At 43.0% G+C, this 19,399-nt stretch overlaps 1 protein-coding gene across 2 annotated transcripts; it reads right to left on the bottom strand.

The window, feature by feature from the left end:
• Window positions 1-10,107: 10,107 nt before the first annotated feature.
• On the bottom strand, window positions 10,108-18,659 carry LOC311500287 (cationic amino acid transporter 2-like). Of its 2 annotated transcripts, none has more exons than XM_084561590.1 (12): window positions 18,058-18,157; window positions 17,604-17,974; window positions 17,204-17,359; window positions 16,947-17,130; window positions 15,978-16,114; window positions 15,412-15,634; window positions 14,930-15,066; window positions 14,368-14,470; window positions 14,166-14,290; window positions 13,480-13,646; window positions 12,516-12,624; window positions 10,108-12,433 (listed from the first exon to the last, which is right to left on the bottom strand). In XM_084561590.1, exons 1-12 carry the CDS (start codon window positions 18,066-18,068, stop codon window positions 12,312-12,314), a joined length of 1,845 nt encoding a protein of 614 aa, XP_084417716.1. In that variant the 5' UTR covers window positions 18,069-18,157; the 3' UTR covers window positions 10,108-12,311. The 2 variants fall into 2 exon arrangements, with proteins under 2 accessions (XP_084417716.1, XP_084417715.1); XM_084561589.1 differs by having other exon boundaries at window positions 11,247-12,433; window positions 16,947-17,112; window positions 18,058-18,659.
• Window positions 18,660-19,399: the final 740 nt, after the last annotated feature.

Raw genomic sequence — 19,399 nt, forward strand, 5'->3', positions numbered from 1 at the left:
AATTGCAGTTTGTTTGGTCATACAGTGTCCACACTACTTGCCTCAAGACTCTTGGATCTTGACAGGGGTCTTCATAGCAAAGATTTAAATCTCACTTAGTGTTTGCAGAGCTTTTGTTCCACCTCCAGGTCAGCTGTTGAGATTCCAACAAACAATGACTTCTTTTCACATAATGTAGGAGAACCCCTTAGTCTAGCCACTACTGATCTTTTGAGATAGATGGATGTATGTTCTGTCCAAAACTGCATATAGATGGTCAGAGTCCGTTTTATGACCTTGGCTACGCTGAAACTTTGAAAAACTTCAAATCCAACATTCACGGCAACCTCACGCAGGATTTGGCTCATTGTGTGGAGGTGGGATTTTTAATGCCCAGCCAAGTGAATGAGCCTGGGGGGGACACTGTCTGAAAACATGTGATGTCCAAGCTATTTTAAAATAACAAAAGTGAGAAACCATAAACCAGTCATTTACCTTTGTAGCTCAGATACAGAAAGAGTAAGAGAATGTGGTTCATTGGTGTTGATTAGTGGTGGTTGTCTCTTATGTGGCAATAAAAAAAAAGAATAGCACCACTATCACATATGTTTTTGACAGAAGAAGTTTGTGAATCTTCAAACCAATAACAATGCAATAACAAAAGCAAATATTGCTGAAACTTTCGTCCATCCCTCGTTCCCAGAAAAGTGGTTAAAACCAGTATTAATTTTCAGAAGCATTTCTTTTTTTTTTAGCCATCGCTTAATAGTCTAATCATTTTTATCTTTCATAGTTTAAAGTCATTGCACTTTTGTCAACTTTTAGTTATGACATTTAGTCAAACCGCAGCTAACAATGTTAAGTTTAGCAGCTATTTTATGTCATCTTTAATAAAATAATAGTAATAAGAATTTTTCTTCCTTTAGACCAGTTTAATGAAGCTTATATCTGCAGCAGAAATGTGATTCCAGGTAACAGGCTGTATTGACACTGCACTCTTAGGACTTGTGAAACTGCACATATCCCTTCCCAGAGCCTGCTGCGCTGTCTTTGCTAAAATATAAGGTTGGATCAGACATTACAGATAAAAGAGGCAGCGCACACAAGAAGGACTCATTTCAGGAGCTACATCTATGGACAGTTTTAGTTAAATACTAAATGCTAATCTATTATCCACTACTACTGCTGTCTGATTAAATATGTGTCAGACGGTAATAAATTCATAGTGTAAAACAGCAACTTGTAAAGTACTTAGATGAGACTAATTTAACTTCATAGTAAGTTACTGACCGGAATTTTTCTTTTTCTTCATTAATGAAATGGTTAAAACCAACGTAGTAATGTGACGCCTCATTTGGTTCTAGCATCTTGTCCTGACTCACTCTGTACACGGCATTTACGTTTCCAAAGCTAAACCATGTCACTTTTAGATTTAATGTTCTTAACTGGAGTAGAGTTTATCACCAGGAGCGCTTCTTCTGTCCCACTATTTCTGCCGGTGTCAGATTACTGCCCCTCCTCATCCCTCCCATATTTCTGCTGTCTAATCATCTGGCCTCATTAGGCCTCTGCTTCTCCATTAGGGGCCCATGGCTTGGCACAAAATGGCCGCCCTCGGGCCCTCCCGCTGACTGGCGAGGAGCAGCGAGACGGCAAAACTGCTCTGTGATGTCTCCACCGCCGCGGCAGATCTATCCATCACCTCGCCGTTTATCACACTCGTGCGCTGGCAGGCCTATCCATCAGAGCCCAAAGTGTCAGGGGCCTGCTGGAAAACTCAGCGGCTCCTGTGGTAAATAAAGAAGAAACACGGCGGGATTGCAGAGGCGGGAGGGATGGAACGAGAGGAAACAGAGGAAAGGATGCAGGAAAACTAATGGGGAGACAGAGGGAAATAAATATATGAGCATGGAGAGAGAGAAAGAAAGAAAGAGAGGGGAGGACGGCAAAGAAGGTAGATCCGAGTCAAGCAATTCATTTTCCAGGGATGTCAATGACAGAACTATGATCTGGTCCCATTAACTGTCAGGTCTTTCCCTTTACTGCCATTCACAGGTCAACATTTCTGCTCTTTATGTGTCTCGGTATAACAATATCTCAACTTCTACAAGATGGATTATGACATTATCGTGGGCAGGGGGTTGCTGTCGATGAGGTTGATGATCCCATACTTTTTCCTCCAGTGGCTCTTTGAACCCAAAATCTCTTTAAGCATGCTAGCATGCTAAACTCAGAGATAAAGTGCTAAATATCTGAATGAATAAAGACAAACTCCAATAGGAGTTAAATGAAGTATTGCACCAAAACGACATGAGGTAATGACATGAAGTAATGTAGGGATAAGTTGGTATAGACAAATGTATTATGTCCTTTAGATGTTCAAGAAAGAAGCTCAGCAGCAAAGCTAAGCAATGCTGGTGTTAAAGAGTCTGACTGTGGGTGCAACAATCTTTGGCTGAAGGAGCTTCCTAAAGTCCCAGCTGTCTCATACTCTCATAAGAGGTGAGAGGGGTTGTTCTTGATGTCTGACGTTTTAGCCAACGTCTTCCTCTCCCTTCACCTGCTCCACTGAGTCCAGAGGACAGCCCAGGATGGAGCTGGCCCTCTTTATCAGTTTACCCTGTCTTTTTTTGTCCCTCTCCGTGACTCTGCCACACCAGCAGACCACAGCGTAGAAGGTTGCAGATGCAACCACAATGTCATAAAAGGTCCTGAGTATAAAGCATATATCTCTAAAGGTACCACTGACATGAAATTTACACCAGATGTCGGCAACAGCCCATACACTCCACACAATCAGGGCCCGTCCACACGTACGAAAACGATCTTTTTCCTCTCCGTTTTCGATCATCGTTTCAAGAAATATCCGCGTCCACAAGGATCCGTTTCAGCACGACCGAAAACGCTACTTCCTATTCCAGGCCTATAAGTGGCGCTGTTTCGGTTTCAGAAATTCACCAAAAAGGGAGATGAAGATGCGGAGCACGCGCATAAAGCTTGAGCGCTGTTTACAAATCGCCTTTTTTGCTCAGCGTGGTGGCACAGGAGCATGATCTTTTGCCCTAGTAACCCTAATAGGCTCAATATCTTCTCCAGCAGGAAAACTAGCATGTAGTCCGCCATTGTTGTTGATGTTGTTACGAGACGTCTCGCGGGATGTGGAAGGCTGCTCGGGAGTGTGGCGATGACGTCATCGTTTTCCCCGTTTTAGCCGTCCACAAAGAAACGCAAGAGCTGCGTTTGCAAATTTCTCCACCCTGGGACCCGTTTTCAGAAAAGTGCGTTTTAGGGCTATGCGTTTACAGGATACGTGTGGACGAAAGGCCAAAACGATGAAAAACTTATGCGTTTCGGCGTTTTTGCGTTTCTGTGTGGACAGGCCCTAAGCCACACAGAAATCAAACATCCATTCATCCATTAATTAAGTTATGTGTAATAGCGTGAAAGGACAGAGGGAAAAACTAAACCGGCTTGCTGTTGGTCATTTGGTTCAGACACATGCGACATGAGGCGACGTCACAGTCTGCGTTTTATTTCTGGTACTTCAATGTAAAGTTGTCAAGTGTTTTTATGTTTGCGTGGAGAATAATAATTCACAAAATAACCAAATATTACTTCAGCTCAATACTTGAGCTGCCGTAGCCGACTGAGCAGCAGTTACCGGAAACATTTAGTCGCTGTTATCACTGCACAGTGTTCTTAGGTACATCCCTTGGATGTCCAGCTAAGGTTCTTTCAACTATATACTCTTCTCTTGTTTGTGTTTTCCTCATCACAAGTGTTTCTCTTGCTTAATATTCTTTAATTACGTCTTTCTTGTTCTGTTTCAGTCTCAGTTGTCCACTCGGATTCTGACAAACCCTGTCACACCAGTAGAGGTGTACGCTCTTCCACTAGACTTGCTTGGAAATCTTTCAAGGATGGCACAGATGGGCTGTGAGAGTCTTTCTGACCCTGACCCACAGCGAACACCCCTCAAGGTCACAGGGACTAGAGGTACGTTTGTGTGACAGAATGTGCAAGCCTCGATCACCACAGATGTCTGGAAAATATTATTAATTATACTCTTAATCACCATTTCGACTCGCACTCTTTAGTCCCATCTCCATCCTGGTTTTCCCGTCGGGGTCAGAGGTCGTGACCTCCCGCTGACAGGACAGCAGCAGACCTTTACCAGCGCTGGAAGCTGACGTCCTTCTGAAATGTCAAGCTGAATGTCGGGGCCTGACATCGGGCCAGGGGTCAGGACGTCCCCCTCAAAGCACTGGACTGCGGCTAAAAAAAGCTGCGTTTGACATTTGCCAGCCAGGAAATGTCCAGCTCCACCTTCACACAGTCAAGCTTCATCAGTGACCACCTATTATATCCACTATGATGGAGAAAGCCACAAATTTAGCTCCTTTGTCATCCACTTGCAGTTCTCATAAGCTAGGCTAGTTAGCTTTTTTTTCCGTTATGTGTGTGACAGCACATGCTCAATTACTCAGATGATGCTGAAGCTTAAAAATGCGCCCTCCACTTGGACATTTATCACTATGCATTCTTGTCTGTAAGTGTTCTTGTGCACCTAAACAAACAGGATAACGTTACCCTGTTAGCTTGTTTAGGCAAATATTACCCTGTTCAGGCTAATTTTAGCTAGTTTAGTCAAATTAGTCGAATTTTAGCTTGTTTAGGATAACGTCACCCAGTTTAGGCGAGTTTTAGGTTATTTTGGTGAATGTTAGCCTTTTTAGGTCAGTTTTAGCCTGTTTAGGATAACGTTACCTTTTTTTAGGCAAATGTTAGCTTGTTTAGGCGAATGTTAGCTTGTTTAGGATAACGTTACACAGTTTAGGCAAATGTTAGCTAAAGACGAAGGTCAGCTAGTTATGTTTAAGTGGATGTTCGCTTGTTTAAACGAATGTTAGCTTGTTTAGATGAATATTACCCTGTTCAGGCTAATGTTAGCTAGTTTAGTCGAATTTTAGCTTGTTTAGTATAACGTCACCCAGTTTAGGCATATTTTAGGTTATTTAGGTGAATGTTAGCCTTTTTAGGTCAGTTTTAGGTTGTTTAGGATAACGTTACCTTTTTTTAGGCAAATGTTAGCTTGTTAAGGCGAAGGTTAACTTGTTATGTTTAAGCAAATGTTAGCCTGTTTAGGCGAATGTTAGCTTGTTTAGGTGAATGCTTGCTTGTTTAGGATAACGTTACACAGTTTAGGCAAATTTTAGCTCGTTTATGATAATGTTACACAGTTTAGGCAAATGTTAGCTTGTTTAGGCGAATATTACCCGGTTCAAGGCTAATGTTAGCCGGTTTAGGCAAATTTTAGCTCGTTCAGGATAACGTTACACAGTTTAGGCGACTGTTAGCTTGTTTAGGTGAAGGTTCACTTATATGTTTTAGTATAATGTTACCCTGTTCAGGCAAATGTTAGCTTATTCTAGTGAATGTTAGCTTGTTTAGGCAATTTTAAGCTTGTTTAGGATAACGTTACCCTGTTTAAGCGAATGGAGCTTGTTAGCGAATGTTACCTTGTTTAGGCTACTATTATCATTTTGAGGGGCTATACCTTGCCCCGCCCGTTTTATTTTAAGATCTGGATGTAACTTGTGTGGTACAGCCAGGTATCCCTGAACACATTTCACCGGCCTCATCAAGTACACTGCTGTTCCAATTCTAGAGCGACCTTCTCATGGTCCAGAGTCAAAATTGTCATTAACTACCAAGTAAGTAAGGCTGAAGTCCATGTACTTGGTGATGATAAATGCCCCCCGTGTCTGCCCTCCCTCTTTGTCTGCAGCCTCTGTCCCTCCTGCTCTCTCTCCTTGTGCGTCTTTGCGTGTCTTTGTCTGCAGGACAGGAGACAGGTGTTTGTTGCCTCACCAGCTGCACTGCATCAGTGTCACAGAGCTCGTTACAGGCAGCCTCCTCTGTTCTGCCATCTCTCTGCAGCCATGGACTCTCCCTGCAGTCGGTTACAGTTCCAGCTCATATTTCTGGCTCATTTTACCCCCTGCCATACTCATCCCAGCAACCATCCAGAGCTCCAGCCTAGTCCCAGCTTCTCAGCTTCCACTCCAGCTCAAGGAAATATTAGTACAGCATATATTATTTCTAGTCAAAATGTCACCTAAGGTAACATCCAATATCAGTTTGGATTTAGGTCTCTCCTTTGGTGAACTTTGAAATTTGGAAAACTAGAAAATGCAATATGTTGTTAGACTGATTCCCAACAAAGTGATCCAGCACAACAGAAGTTGTTTTAAACTGTAACTAAATAAGAAAACTTGAGCCCACAATAGGCTGTAGGACCTGGTGTCTCCTCTCTAACCTTACACCATGCCCAACTAAACCCTAATCAGAAATAAAAATGAAAAAGTAAGACGACCGAACACGTCCAACATCATACATCAGTAAAACAAAAGTTAAATAAACGACGGCTCCTGCTGCAGTGGCAGGAGAAGAAAAAAGAAAGCCATGGTTCCTCCCCCTATTTATCAAATCCTTCTGATTACCACAGGTCAGCTTTACCTGAGGACACAAGACACCACATTTAACCCCTTCTTTACCCCTTCTTACCCAATAGAGGGTTATCTAGTAAACACTGAACAATGTTTACTAGATAAGGGGAAAAGAAGTTAATATAAACAGTGTTTAGGAAGCAACTTCATACTAACGTGATAATGCGTCGGCCAGAACATTACCTCTGCCACAGATGTGTCTGATCTCAAGTGTCTCTCTTGAAGGCCTACTACTGCAAACTCCAACTCATCAAACATCTATTTTTGTTCCTCATTCTATGAAGAAAAACACAGTTATGATCTGTAGATGACCACAGGAACATTAGATGACCCAACATACACATGGAAATGTTCTCCAGCCATTAAGAAGCACAGACAGAAGAGATTGGATGCTCTATAGTGTAAAACATCCAATCTCTATACTTTCTATTTATATACAGTCTATACCATAGTCTGTATATAAATATGGACAATGCGTCTCCACTTCCTTGCATTATCCAAACTGATGCTATTTTCCTGGGGATACGGGCGGCGCCATCTTGCGACTTTGTAGCCAGAGTCTGATCAGTACGGTCCAAGAGTGGAACCAAGTGGAGCCGAGATATCGATGCCCCGCCCACACTTCCTCCAGACACACTTGTGTTTTCATTTAATTAATACTACGCTCTGCTCTACCTCCACCAGTTACAAGGAAATGTTGGATTATACACTGTACTTATTTTTAATTCTTTTTTACAACTCTCACGGTCCCACAGGGCCGCTTTACAGAGCGGTTGGCATGGCAACTGGTGGTTGCCAGTATGTAACATCCTGTTTCTATAGCATCAAATAAAATAAAATGAATCTTAGAAACCATCCTTAAAAATAAATTTATTTGACGTGTATTTTAGTGTTTTAGTTTGGCCCAAGTCCCGTCCACTAACATGAAGGGGGTGGAGCTTATGACCTGTACTGCAGCCAGACACCAGGGGGAGCTCTACTTGATTTGGCTTCACAACCCATGATATTGCTAGCATCTACAGCTAACTTAAATCACTAAAGCATAGTCAAATCAGTTTTATGTATTTTAGTTTGGTGTTATTCTTTTTCAATATTATTTTATTATTATAATTTAATTAAATTTATTGTCACATTTACAAATAATACAAAATAACACAAACGTCCACAATAACTGTACACTCGTCAATGCATATGAATAGATAGCCCACCCATAAAAGCTTAATTTACTGTCCACCTAAAATGTGTACAGTAGCCTACCTGAGAAAAAGTAGACACTGGAGTTTATAACGTAGATTTAAAACGGAGAACAACCCAGGAAACAAACGTACTTTTCAGAAAGCCCAACCCATGCTTCATGCTGCATCTTTTTTTTGCCTCATGCAGTACGTTCCCCGTTATTCCTCCCTCGACAGATAACAGCTGCTCAAGGTCATTCTCAAAGTCTCCACCCTTCACACACCCCTTCTTCCTCCTTCTAAACCTTCCTCCTGAATAATGGGGAAGACGGGGGAGTGGAGGGACGGGGAGTGAAAGTCCTGAGTAAGCGTCGCCTGCTGAGAGAAGTTTTTCCCCGCTATCAATCCTCTGTTGGCTCCCTCGCCTCGTTAGCTAATTGAATAAATGAAAGATTGCTCTCTAGTCCTTGGGCACCGTGTCGCTGTTTCTTTTTTTTTCTAACTTTCTGATGTTCCTTTCTGTCTTTTCTGTCCACCCCCGCCTTTTTCCGTGGTGAATTCGCATAAAAATAACATTACAGTAATGATGCTCGTGGTAATGTGTGCTTGCTTGTGTGTGTGCGTGTCCATGCTGATCTATGCTTGAGTGTGTGTCAGGGTCCTGAAGGGATGGCGGGTTTCAAACGACACCTCCAGATGTGCCGTTAAAGAGCGGGGACAGGAGGAGAGAAAAGACGGTGAGGGGGAAGATGGGGAGCAAAGAAAAGAGGGGAAACTGTGAAGATAAACGAAATTAGAGTCATGTGATGATAAGGGAAAAGACGCAGCATATTTAGAATAAAATTAAATTCCGTTTTATTCTAAGTGAAGCCTCTGGGGATCATTATTGAGGTAATCGTGATAACGTCTGTAAATGTTGCTGAACATATTTAAGTGTTTGTGTGTTTTGCTTTAATAACGCTGGGCTGCCGTCACTGCCGTTAAAAGTTGACACGCAGACGGTGGGAGCTTGTTAATGTCACCTCAGTCCAGGACTCCATTCTGTTTATGACCAGCCAACATAATGCACCATAATGCACCGAAGACTATTAATTAGAAGCAGCAGCCTCTCACTCTTCACTCCTGAGCCTCTGCTTGACGAACAAGCGCTCAAGGTTTTGGCTGCAGAGGGTTTTGTTGCCGGAAATTAAAGGAGCTTTTTGGTCACCTGCAGCCTCAGATTGCCCAGGACTGAAAACATTAGCTATTGGGGCCAAAAGTGATCTGCTCACAATGCATCTTTACAGCTTTATTATTTCGGAGGGCACTGCAGGGGGAGGTGAAAACAGCGCAAAACACATCATCACTGGTATGTCACTACGAGGATTTTCAGGAGGAAGCAGTGTCGTCTCAACCCAAACTCTAGGTCATCTTGCCTTCTGGGAAGCGATTTGGTGCCCACCACAGAATCACAATCATTTATCCGTTCTCCATCCCAGTATATCTGTATATAAATCATACCATGCTTGAGCATTTATATCTCTAATATCCACTGTTTGCTCTTGACATCAACCTAATATCTTTGCACTGCACACCATATTGTATGTGCATGTATGTGTATTTCTGTTAATATATTTCTGTGTATGTATGTACAGTCATTTTGCTGCTATTTTCACGTCTGATTAAATTGCATTTCATTGTGTAGGGGCCCGTGCTATACACTACAAGGCTGCAGTGTGTCAGCACACACAGCGTTAACATATAATGTTTCTACACATTTTTATCATATGTCCTAACCATAGCCTGGTTAATGTATTATTTGTATGTCCTTTCAAAGGTCAAAGGTCATATATTTACTACATGTGCGTAAAGAATGCTGACATGAGATATGAAACCAGTTAGTGTGGATGCAGCCGATTGCATGGTGAATTTAAGGTATTCCACTTGGTTCATATATCTGCAAATCTTGAAATTAATTTCTAATCCTAGCGGTGCACCTCACAGATATGTAATATTGGCTCATTTTCCTGAGTAAACAAATACACAAGTATAATATTTTATTTTCATTTGTTTGACTTCTGGCTCCTCTTTGTCCACTTTTGGCACATATGCAAAAGAATTCAGAGGGGCGCGAGCACCGTAAGTTCTGCTGGCGCTGAGTGAAGCCGTCAGTGCACTTTCACTTGCATGAACTAGCAATGCCCTCTAGAGGAGAAGCAGAAGCACCACCCTTCTCTGTCTCTCTCCTCACCTCCCGTTGGTCGATGTGTTCACTCCATCCTGCGGTCGCCCTGCATCACCTTGATGACTGATCAGACGCCGCCCGTTCCTTCGGTAACACTGCTGCTGCGGTGATTTCAGGCCGACTCGAGCCGCCGAGAAGACATCTTAACCCGAGAGGAGACTTTATTAATACAGATGCTCCAAGGCTTTTACCTTGAGGGGAGAAAACATATTTTGAAAATAACCCCTCACTTGAATTTCCGCCTCTAAGTGGTAAATGCAAGACCTTTATATGAGTCTTGAGATGGAAATGATTTGCTAAACACACGCTGCTTCTGCTTTCAAATGACGTACTTGAAGGTGCAGAGCGCGTTAATGGTTTTCAGGAAATGCCACTTTTGTGTCGGAGTGCTGCGAAAATCTGCGCGCGAGTGCTTCCTGTCAAAGGATAACCTTCTCTTCTCGCCTCCTCCTTCCTCTTCTGTGCATTAGAGGGAAAGTGTGTGTTGTCTATAGGCGGCGTCGGCACGTCTGGGGAGCACGGCATGTGTGTCCGCGCTCTGACGGCGTGTCACAGTGAATTAGCCTCCATGTGGCGTCGGCCTGGCACACACCGCCGCCTGCCCTCTGCCCACCACCTCGCATATGTGCCCCAGATTAGAATTAATAACCAGCACTGCCAATCATGCTCTAATCACAATAACTCTGCGTTTAGGGGGTGCGGGGAGGTCACAGGCATCTGGGCCTCGGGATGGCCAATCTGGAGCGGCTAATAAGGCGAGGCTGCACAAGTGTGTGTCTGTGCGTGTCCCTGGTGGACTCATTTTGAGTGTTGGTGGCGGCAGCTGCTTAGGTGAGCCCCAGAGACACTTGGAGACAGGAGCAGGAAAAAAAAAAGTTCAGGACAACAGACCAACATCTGGAAAAGACTTACAAGATAGATTAGTGTGTGCACTTGTGTCCATCTCATCAGTTTGTGTGACGAATAATCAATTATTTTTATCCACCTGAGAAGAGTGACGTATATCCGGGAACATTTCATGTCCATCCGTGAGATTGGGAAATACTATAAAGTCACACTGTGGATTGGAGGCTTGCACATTGCAGTGGCCACACATTCTCAACAACATATTTCACACCCTCAGAGGTCTGTGCAGCACTGCCTCCTGCAGGCTCCACGAATAAAGAGTGATGCTTGATAAATTTAAAGTACTGGCAGCATTAATATGCCTCTTGGTTTTTCCCCTTATTAACTACAGCCTGGCAATCACAGATATAATCAGTATGGGAGAGCAAGAAGGAGAAAAGGCGAGAAGAATTATGCAACGCATGGATGGAATATATTATATACTAAAGCAGCAGTCAGGAAATGAGGAAATGTGTACACTAGCACAAGAAGACTGAAATGGTCCCAGCTGTGGAACAATTACAAAAGTATTTAAAAGCAATAGAGCCATGTGCAGTTTGGCTCTGTGGATACAATAGACTGTATAAAAAGTGGATGCCATGACAGCTCCTCAAAAGTGAAGCCAAAAGCAAGTAGAGCCTGGTGGATGACTGCAGTATACGTCATAAGCTCCGCCTCCTCCATGTTAGTGGGTGGAACTTGGGCCAAACTAAAAGTGGCACTGAAGCTGTGCCAAGAATACTGGTCATGCTGGTCACACTGAGGCCGGGCATATTGATCTATGTGTGATCACCGTTTTTGAGTTCAGGAATACTGGCGATGTGCCCGGGCGTACGTTTATGTCATGCTGATGTACTCAAAGCTAATAAGCTATTATCATAAAACTTATATCTATAAGACTATATATCAATATACCCGTCTCCCACTAAAACACTAAAGTATATTTCAGATAATTATAATATGTGACATCATGACAGTTGACATTTGAGAGGTAGATGAGCATTGTACGTTATCAGCTGAACATAACGGCAACTGTGTGTTAACTGCTTTGAGAGGCTAGCCAACATGGCTAGCATGACTAGCAAACACAACAGGCTAGCAACTGTTGTTTTCACCTTGTTGTGTTGCCCCTTAGTGGTGAGGTAAGAAAATGCAACTTGTATCAGAAAAAGCTCAAAAAGGAAAAGACAACTCTTTCAAATTCAAGTCATTTATTTATTCAAATTGGTTAATATTTATTCTATACATTAAGACATTTTTATCACTGTCAGATACTGACATTACACGACAATATCCAAGATTATAGAAACTTGAATGACCGCTCAAGACACATAAATTGACAAACAGGATGTTTATAACTAATGTAGCATGGCAACAGTTATACACATTTAAAGGTGACCATTAGCATTAAAAACATGCATCAGTGAGTCCTTAGAGTCTAAAATATTAAAAAAAGGATTTCAAGGCGGTTCCTTGATCATCTCATCATCTTAAACATATCCACGTCCCATATTATCATACATTTCAAAAATGCGCCCATCAAGCAGCAGAATCAGCAACATGTGAGTTTACATTAGCAACATTTATCTGGGTGCGAGCCTCTCGGAGCCTTTGCTTTTGAACGCTGTGACGAACTCCGTAGCTGAAGTATATGATCAGGCCTGAGGGAAGGGACGAGAATAAGCCACTCAGTGTACAGACTCAAAAAAAAAAAAAAAAAAAAAAGCATAATCATGTCCTCACCGATTGCCATCCAAACAGCATAGCTGATCCAGGTTTCTCCTTCCATCTGAAGCATCAGGTAGGTGTTGATGAAGATAGTTAAAACTGGGAGTACAGGCACCCAGGGAACCTATGGAGACACATGAACTCATGGCTGATTTTTGCAAAATCAAAATCCACTAAATGCCAATAATGTCCTAATTATTCCCCTGCACGAAATTTGATATTGGTGATTTTCAAGATCTACACGTTTACAAGTTTAAATTCTTTTTGCTTAATGAAAGCATCATTCATACTCTGCCTCACTTCCCCATCACTCTCACTGACTACATCTGTAGAATAAGGTGCAGAGCACTATTTAAGCTTTTAAATTTCTAGCTTTTAATTGAACAGATTTATCCAGGTTTTATATTTCTTTTATTTATTTAGTGGTGTCAGTAAGAGAGACTTGCAAAGGAACAATTTCATTGTATGGTCTAAACTGTAGTTTTTACTGTGCATGAGACAACAAACATATTGAATGTTGAATGAATTAAGATGACACACTTGTGATATAGTCTGTGTGCTCCATAAAATATATATTCCCGACAGTCACAATTGATAAGAATCAATGGTTCCCATGAAAATCCATAGGAAATGAATGAGGGTCATTTTTGACCCACCATGGAAGCTTGGTGTAGTAATACAAAAACTAAAATTGATAAACAGCAAGAATAGGAAATGATAACTTTTCATTACAACCTCACCGGGTCATTTTTGACCCACTTATGCATCTAAGGGTTACGATTTTAACCTGAGTTGGCCTCCCGTCAATGGACACTTCATATCATAGCCATAAACTTTCTGAGGCTTGCTTCAGCCCCTTAGTAAGACCCACACAATGAACCTACCAAACCAGATATCTGCAAGTAAACTGGAAAGGCATTAAACCATAAAAGGATGCACGTTATACTGTGCCCACCGCCTTCACCCCTCCAGTTTTTACCATGAAAGCAGCTTTGGCCGTGCTCTGCGGCTGTCTCCAGACGATGAAGACAGCAAGGCCCAGTGTCAGCGTGAGGACGATAACGAGCAGCAAGCTCCACAGCTCTCGCTGACGGAAGGAGTGCGTGGCCTCGGACAGCAGCAGGCTTAAAACCATCACTATGAACACTGGGGAGAGAGAGAATGGAACTGTGAGGATAAACTCCATCACTGGAATATTTGTAACAGTCAAAATGTCCTGTTTTCATGCAGTGAATGGTTCTCTAATGACCCATTAATGGCCAGGGTAGCTCAGGCTGTGTTGTAAATGTGTCACCTCCTCTGTTCAGAGAAGCATTTACCAGTTTGACATAGATGACTTCATTTAAACCTCTTTCAATCAATCTGTCTTCTCTGGTGCATTGTCCTCAAAAGACCCTTGCTCTTCAGATGTAGGTGGACGTCTGAGTCCTGACCTGAAGAACTGGCTCAGTCGTCCACCTACTCACCACCTCGTCATCTTACAGTGAAGAAGGCGCTGAAACATCTTCAAGAACATCTAAACTAGTCCGGGTTCCTTTGTTTTTACCTAATTTTAAATATGACATGACCTGGATGGCCGAGAACCTTCAGACATGTAACCTGCTGAGGAGAACGAGCCTCTGTAGCTCATTGGTCTAAGAAGAACAGTGATGATGGATGACTCACAGATAACGACGGTGACTATGGTGACATTTCTAGAGGTGCGGTGGGTGGGTCGAAACGGGGGCCTGAGCAGCCCTTTAACTGAGAACGGTTCCGCTCTGTGGTTAAAACCACTGTCCTCTTTGTACCTGGGAAGAAAACCAAACATGTTTGTATGAAGCTAATGTGAAACCGTTCGTTCCATTCGTTCTTATAGTGTGCATACCTTAATATTAGAACACACACTGCGACAAGAGTGTATGCGAAGATGGTCCCAATAGAACTCATGTCTACAAGCGCCTTCAGGTCAAATAGGAGGACCATGAAAGCTGCAAAGACATCCAAACACATCGTATGTTACCTCCCAGACAAAATATATTTAACATTTAGTCTTTACTCTGAACACTACTTTATTAGGTGACAGATAAGCTACCAGTTTAAGGGCCTATATGGCTCCTCAGTGGACAACCATATCCTGCTTTCCTTTCTTTCTACACCACTAGGTTGTACAGACCAGTTGACAAGTCAGTTTGTCGACTTCACTGCTGGGCTACAATGCTTTAAGGAGCCTCTGAGAAGCCCGGTGGGTCATTGCAGCAAACTAGCAGCGGTTGCCATGTGTATCCATCCACCACTCTGTCCCTTCTTATTTTCTACCTTGTCACACAAAGCGGGCTCATCTATGAGCTCTGGCACGTCATGAACATTCAGGACATGTAGACGGAGTTAATATGGATGTAATTCTTGCCCTGCAGCATAGTTCCATGTGTAGCTGTAGCATGCCTTACCGGCCACTGCTCCCGAGGACAGTGTGGCTAAGACGGGTATTTGTCTGGAGCTCATGTAGCAGAGCGGCTTGAACAGCAGCCCATCTCTGGCCATTGCAAACAGAACCCGTGGCATTGGAAACATCATTCCCAAGAGACTGTAGGAGATTATCAGAAGTGACAGGAGAGCTTGTCAGCAGCAGACACTTTAGTTCCATATATGACAGTATGTGCAAGAGGCATGCAGCCTCTCGAGTCTGAGAAAAATGTGCTACAAACTGAGGGCATGAGGTTTCTTAATGAAATTATGTCATGGACGTCATTATGGAACTATAATATCCGGTGTTTTAGTGAGTTGGTGCAATAATATACTAACAATTAATGCTACTAGTGTGTCTTTATCACCCCCACCCAAAATCAGTGCTGCAGGGTAATATTAGAATGACTAGTCCACTATTCTTAGATGATCATGCAGCATAAACTACAGGTCTACAAATAAGTACCTTGTTGAAAGCGCACAGAGGGATCCCACAGCCACAGCATATTTAGCTGGATCCCAGCCAATGTACTCAAAGGCCACAGGTAGAGGACTGTGAGCGTCAAGCAGATAGTAGGGCATCAAAAGTGTCAGGGAGGCGGATACGCCGAAGTAGGCCAAGAAGCAGATGAGCAGAGACGCCACAATCCCTAGAGGTATCGCCTTCTGTGGGTTCTGCACCTCCTCGCCTGGAAAAGCAGATTAGAGTTTTACTTCCAGGTTCAGGTTCAACTACTGACCTAGTAATGAGCTGTGAGTCAAAACACTGTGACAGTTATAAGAGTGATTGTGTAACTGTAGCGTACGCCAATTTCTGACATGTATCAAGTGTTAAGATATTAAGTAAGCATGCTGGACCAAGTCTGATCTATGGCGGCCTTGACAAATTACAAATTAAACCATCTACTGCCAACATCTTGATGCCAACTATCACAAGGCACCTTCCTTTGGTCAATACTGTTAGGGCTCACTGATACAAGAAAGGGAAATGTGTGTCCTCTTCATATATATTTATATTCGACTCAAAGGTACCGGTTGTGGCGATACAGTCAAATCCAACAAAAGCATAGAAACAGGTTGCTGCTCCTGCCAAAGTTCCTTCGAAGCCAAAGGGGAAGAACCCGCCAACGCCGAAGTCAACAGTTTCATTATGGCTCATTGTAAGGTTCCTGCACAAAAGAAGACCGTTATCATTGGCAGTGGAGATTCAACATACCTGCACAGAACATTACAGATATATTTTCCCACTTGGACCCGAGACGTAAAGATACTAAACATTTTATCGGCACTAGTTTTGAGATATCTAAATGTCGGAATGCTGTCTCAATTGCAGTGTCAGTGGTTTAATCCCCGGATTCTCTTGTCCATATGCCACAAGTGTCCTTGGGCAAGAGTCTGAACTTTAGCCCCCAATGATAGTCAACCACCATTCATGACATGGCCACTAGAGTGATCAATACAGTAGCCCCTGTATCAAGATTGAGGTTCTTCTTTGACATAGTTCCTGGAAAGATTTTTGGACTTTTACTTAATGTTGAAACAAATTCAGTTCCAGTCAATTCATTTTTTGCACCAGGTATGTATGACCAGTTATGTCTGTGAAGGTTCTCAGTCATATCAAACGAGGGCAACTGAACTTGTAGAAATTCTTGAAGACATTTCATCCAAGAAGCATATTCAGATCTAAAGGATTGCTAGGGAGTTGGGGTTTAAAGAGGAACATTTAGGGGTGTTGCTCATTAGAAATTCATGCACGAGTGACCAATGTCTGTTTCTTAAGTATCTGGCTTTAAGAAATTCTACAAGTCCAGTCGTACTCGTTTTCAGCTTGATAGACTATGACCTGGATGACTGAGAACCTTCAGACACATTTTTCAGAACATACCCCCTGTAACTTCCAAATAAGAAAGTAAGCTCTGCCTCTATTTTGATAAACTTCTCTGTACTCACATTACTGGATGATCATATTTCTAATGACAGATTTGCCTAAATGCAACTTACTCCATTTGCAGAACTGCATTGAGAATTGTCTCCTCACTGATGCGCCAGTTGTCGAGGTCTCCTTTTATAAAGCCAGAGATGATGATATAAACCAGCACAGCCACATTCACTGCAGTAAAAACGATAGTCAGGACCACAGACTCTTTCACACCAAATGCAAGGATCCCTGCAACACAAAACACGTCTAAATTGTAATTGTAGTGAACAGCTTTAATACTATATAGATATATCTTAAATCATAAAGCTGCAAATATCACCAGAAAGCAACATAATCAGCCCGGCAGCGAAAAAGTCTGGGTACGGCGCCAAGCCAGGTGAGTCCATTGGGGTGTGTTTTCCCAGAGTTTCAGCAATAATGTTATCCATCAGATCATCAACTGCCCCGGTCCAGGCTTTGGCTACACTAGATGTTCCTGAAAACAATCAGTTCAGCACTAATCAACGTATTTAACGTAGGCTACGTACGTAGGTTACGGTGTCTATGTCCCACAGAGGCATAAACTCCACTTAAAGCGAAAAACACGCTACTACCAAGCGGAAGAAGACAGGTGAACGTCAATCTACGGCACACATGGCAAAAATTCTTAACTGTTTGAAACAACAGAGCTGTTTCTTTGCAACTTCTTGTTTTTGCATGAAGTTTTAGGTTCAACTTACCAATGACGTAGGATAGCAGCAGATTCCAACCCGTCACAAACGCCCACACTTCTCCCACAGTCACATAGCTGTACAGGTAGGCCGAGCCCGTCTTGGGGACACGGGCCCCGAACTCAGCGTAGCACAATCCTGCTAAGACGGAAGCCAACGCCGCGATCAGGAAGGAGACGACGACGCTGGGGCCGGCCACTTCACGCGCCACCTCGCCCGAGAGCACGTAAACCCCGTTGCCGAGCATGCTGCCCACACCCAGGCCCACCAGGTCCCAGTGGGTCAGGCACCGGCAGAAGTTTGACTCCTCGCCCTCTGGGACCAAAGGTTTCTTACGGGTCAGGGAACGGGTAAACCGCAACACTTTGGCACGAGATATCCTGAAATCAGGAAGTATTCAACAGATGTCAACCAAAAGTGATGTATGTTGATACTAAACAAATCTGCCAAAGTGTAAAATTACCTGTTAGTCATTTCCAAGTCACTCTTTATAAATTGCCGTACAGCTAGGAAAACTGAAAATATTTGGGTCTGCTGCTGGAAAAGGAAAGATAAAAAGAGAATAGAAGTTCTCCTTCTTTCCAGCTAGCAGACTCCCATAGCCCTGCAGTCTGGTGAAGGTGCACAGCTGAAATTCATTCAGGTAATTGGAAGTGGAGGGTTCGTGACTGACTGATGAATTCCCAGCAGGCTATAAGCTGCAGAAATTTGGAATTTAAATCCTACGTAACCCACTAACCTCCAGCATTATTGATTCTAAACCAGCAGCATGAAACTATTCGCGCGTTCTCATGCGTCCTGTTCACAGGTTAGCTGTGGCTCATGACTCCCACAGAATAAAGAGGTTTTGTTTTGACGTCAGTCCCGCGCTGGCAGGAGGTCGGTGGCAGCAAAATTTTTCTGGCATGTGCTCAAGAAAGATGTGAAAGCCTGGGCCACACCAAAGCTAGGCTTCAACCACATTAATGCTGAGCATTCAAGATTCTTTGTCCTATACTCTGTAACAATGCAACATCACTCGACTTCACACAAGCAAAATACAATCATTAAAGCAAACGGGAGATACAATATCATTCAGTGCAGGTTCTTCACCAACAACCTGATGATTTGTTTACCCTCTCCTCTGTAATACCCACCTATTATCACAAGATGGCAGCAGGAGTATGAAGAATAAATGCACGGCTGAGTCTCTGAACATCTCTCTCACCTTGCCTCTTAGTCGATGACATAATCCCTCTGCCAATGAAAAGAGGGGATTCCGTTTGAAATCGAGGAGGATGGAGAAGGTGGCAGAGTACAGCGCGGTGGCATTTTTCTAAAATGATAAATGAAACTGAGTGGAATCAGAATGTGTTCATCTTTCACATCCAAATTAATTATCCTCTGTTCGTTGTGTAAAACACTGCAGATAATATCAATCCTCTGTTCCTCCTCTCTCTGCAGACCGTGTGACAGACGCCCTCGCTTTGCACCACACGTTAATAATTCAGGATGTTAAATTAATATGCTCATTGTAACTGCAAACACACCCACGGACGCCTTCTGTCGTCGTCCTTCATGCAGTTTCTTGTTTGCGTGTGGTCTGGGCTGCTCTCTATCAACACTGAGAGAGTGGGAGTTGTTACCAACGAGTTGAAGCAATTTCTTAACATCATCTTGGATCAATGCTCTGTGTCATTTCTCTCCCCGTGCCCTGCGTCATTACTCCCGCGCTTTAACGTACACTATATTACCAAAAGTATTCGCTCACCTGCCTTTACTCATTCTATGAACTGAAGTGCCATCCCATTCCTAACTCATAGAAT

Source organism: Chelon labrosus, assembly GCF_963514085.1.
Source record: "Chelon labrosus genome assembly, chromosome: 15".
Taxonomy (NCBI): domain Eukaryota; kingdom Metazoa; phylum Chordata; class Actinopteri; order Mugiliformes; family Mugilidae; genus Chelon; species Chelon labrosus.

Bases quoted from the DNA above. Each gene is read 5' to 3' on its own strand.
- LOC311500287 (XM_084561590.1), bottom strand. The intron at 17,131-17,203 runs GTGATATTTGCA...ATTACAATTTAG, and splicing joins GCTGATTATGTTGCTTTCTG to ACGTGTTTTGTGTTGCAGGG. The intron at 16,115-16,946 runs GTAAGTTGCATT...TCTTTTGTGCAG, and splicing joins AATGCAGTTCTGCAAATGGA to GAACCTTACAATGAGCCATA.